Source organism: Arachis ipaensis, chromosome B02 (genome assembly GCF_000816755.2).
Source record: "Arachis ipaensis cultivar K30076 chromosome B02, Araip1.1, whole genome shotgun sequence".
NCBI classification, from domain to species: Eukaryota; Viridiplantae; Streptophyta; class Magnoliopsida; order Fabales; family Fabaceae; genus Arachis; species Arachis ipaensis.
The window spans coordinates 103,086,868-103,090,242 of NC_029786.2; the positions used below are offsets into that span (position 1 = coordinate 103,086,868).

A 3,375-nucleotide genomic window follows, 5' to 3' on the forward strand; every position below is an offset into this window, starting at 1 on the left:
TTCCTTATGATGAGTCTTTGGGTAAGTATGTGCCAAGAGATGAGAAGGATGAACTAACTTTGATGTTAATAGCTCGCGTGCAAGAATTGCAGTTTGGGATGCAAAGCTGGAACAACTGGACAAAACAAAAAGTTATGCAAGTTACTGAGAGGCTCGGAAAAGTGCAGAGTGAGCTTAAAGCTCTTAGGAAGGAGAAGCAAGAAGCCGACCTATATAAAAAAGATCAGAAACTTTTGGAGGAGAATGCAGTGAAGAGAATCTCTGAGATGGAGAATGCTATGGAGAATACTAGAAAGCAAATTGAGAATGCTACTTCTGCTGCAGTTGAGCTAGAGGCAGAGAACGCTTCGCTGAAGAAGGAATTGGATGATGCTAAGTTGTGGGTTCTAAAGTCGATGACAAGCCATCGACAAGCACTTGAGAGAGAGCAGATTGTTCTTAAACAGCTTCAATCATGGGAGAGCCAAAATGGTTTGCTTCGAGATGAGCTTGAGGGAGAGAAGCACAGTTTATCTAACCTACTACAAGTGCTACACAAGGAGAAAAATCTTCTAGCCAACATTGAGGTATGTGCCTTTGAGTAAGAAACACAGCATATTTACTATCTTGTCTACATTGATTTCACTGTGCTCGGTTTGTTATGAAATCTATTAGCCTGACAATCTAACTAACCTTATCACCAAACCGGAATTAATGCACAGGCTCCTTAAACTGACATGGATACTTTATGTTGACCTCCTTTTCACAATGAAACTAATCAATTTTTAATTTATGTATAGATGCTTGGAATTTATAGTTTAGTACTAGAAACATGGGTGAGGTGCTATAAGCTAATGCTACCTGAAGGTTTTTCCTTCAGTCTTCAGCTGTAATTTTCATTGTTAGGCCCTTTAAAATGTTATCTTCCATTAAATTGAGTTCAAGGGGTTCTGAATTCTTTTGGAGTGGCTCTGAATTCAAGGGGCATATTTGTTACCATGTGAAATGTAGGGTTAGTTTAAGTTTCTTGGTTTATTTGATGATTTGATCCAATCATGCTTGAAACTGAAGTAAGATTTTTTTACTTTTTAATTTATGTGTTACAATAGTGGTGAGAGGGGATTGAATCAATTCATCAGGTATGTCTTTGGTGATCCATTTTATGTCAACTCTAATTAGTTATATAAAAAAAAGGACCTACTTTACAAACAAAGGGAAGGTTGTTTCCTGGGAACCTTGTAACCTTGCAGTTCCCGGTAAATGGCCGGGAAAGAATATCCATCCCTTACGGGAATCAAACCTGTGTCTTCGACATGAAAAGACGATGTGCTAACCACCGGACAATTACCTTGTTTAAATAGCAAGATTTTTGTTATCCTTGTTCTCATTTTTCATATTTGGTACTTGATTGGCCTATAATTGTTGTAAACCTTACAGGGTAGACTGGAACAAGAGAGAGCTGTGAAAGAAAAGCTCCTTGCACAGGCAGCATCCATTAGAAAGGAAAGACAACAACTCGAAGCGCACATCAAATCTGAAGAGGATACTATTAGAAAAAGGGCAGCTAATGATATGCAGAAATATGTGGATGATATTGCAAGGCTTGAGAAAGAGTTGATTGAGTTAAAAATAAAATCCGAGTCTGAACAAATAGCAGCTCTTCGCAGGGGTGTTGATGGTAAAAATGACAAGTTCTCCAGAACCAGCAAGAATACTCCTACGGTGAAGGAGAACAAGAAATCTAATGCGTCCCAAACGATGGTTAGCAATCGAGATAAAATGTCTACCGGAAGCTTGAGGCGAGAGCAGGAGTGTGTCATGTGCCTATCAGACGAGATGTCAGTGGTTTTTCTGCCTTGCGCGCACCAGGTTGTTTGTCAAGACTGCAACGAACTCCACGAGAAGCAAGGGATGAAGGATTGCCCTTCATGTAGGACCCCAATCCAACGGAGGATTCATGCAAGATTTGCCGGACATTCGAGGGTGTAGCTTGTTTCGCCAGACATTTGAAGTTCATTTAATCATCATGGCATTCCGTGTCCCTGCTCCATTTATTAATTTAGTTCTGACTTTTGAGTTTCAAGCAGTTCATAGTTCATAGTTCATACATGATGTGTTTCCCTGTTTCCAAAAACACAGACAAAAAACAGCATAGAGAAAGAAAGAACTGCCCTAACTCCATAGAGGCAGTTAGATGTAAAGTCCCTTTTTTATGCTTTTACATTTATAAATATAATCAGTCTCCAATGAATTTCAATATGACAAAGGCTCAGATCAGTTTGTTCAAGCATTTTTACATGCCTGGCGTGTTGGATTTTCCAACTCTGCTCCAGTTTCTTTTGATTCAGATAGTCCTCCACTCTTCATATATTCTTGAAAAATGGGTTATTGATATGTTTGGTTAAGGTTAAAATTGGTTGGAAAGTACACTCGGACTCATTCATGAAAATTTTCACTTGAATCAATACAAACAACTATACTTTCCTCACAATCTTATAAAATGTTTCACATAAGAAACATGGATTGTGTTTCGGATAAAACAATAGTGGTGATGTGGGGTATGTGTTATGTGTAGCTAAAGGTGTGGATTGTGGAATCTGATTCTGAATGTGAAGAGTACAAAAATATCATGAAACATTTCTAAACTTATGTAGATAAAGACACATTCTTCTTTTCCAACTTAATTACATGTTTCAATTTGATCATCAAAGTATCAAACTGTTCTTTCATTTAGTATATAATTATTTATCCTTGCTGAAACCTTTATTAGTTTATAAATTATTTAAGTTATCAACCTCAGCAACAGTCGATATGTCCGAGTGGTTAAGGAGACAGACTTGAAATCTGTTGGGCTTCGCCCGCGCAGGTTCGAACCCTGCTGTCGACGTTTTTAATTAATTTATTTTTTAGTTAATATTTGCTCTGATATAAGACTTGTAAAATTCACTGCTATTTTTCTTCTTCATGTAATTAAATATATTCTTTTTGTTGTGACTTAATGAGTTCTTAAAAGTTAAAACTCTCTTATACCATTTGAGAATCACGATGATGAGAGAGTTAAGAGGAAAATTCAAGAATGAGATAAATGTAGTAAAATGTAAAATTGTAGTTCACATCTAACTGCCTAACAAACTAAATAATAGTATCTGTGATAGCCATTAATGGCACTCTCCTAAATCTTCAATATATATGCTCATCAATGCTGTCAACTTGGGGTGCTCAATTACCTGTCTTCCAGTAATAATGTATCATCAACACTATAAAAAATAGTGATTTTATTTATTTATTTATTTATTTTGGAACGAAGAGCCGTTTAGATCAGCCATTGTAGTAAATGAAATAATAAATGATGAGTTTTCTGGTCAGGTCACTAAAATATATAAGAATAATGCTAAG

General features: G+C 36.6%; 1 protein-coding gene and 1 non-coding gene across 2 annotated transcripts in view; both read left to right on the forward strand.

The window, feature by feature from the left end:
- LOC107626094 (putative E3 ubiquitin-protein ligase RF4) overlaps positions 1–2,266 on the forward strand; it is a 4,755-nt gene extending 2,489 nt beyond the window's left edge. Inside the window, exons 4-5 of the mRNA XM_016328873.2 lie at positions 1–566; positions 1,417–2,266. Coding sequence (XP_016184359.2) covers positions 1–566; positions 1,417–1,968 — 1,118 coding nt within the window. The 3' untranslated portion in view covers positions 1,969–2,266. The remainder of the gene's footprint in view (positions 567–1,416) is intronic.
- On the forward strand, positions 2,785–2,866 carry TRNAS-UGA. The gene has a single exon. It is a non-coding gene; the product is annotated as a tRNA-Ser (tRNA).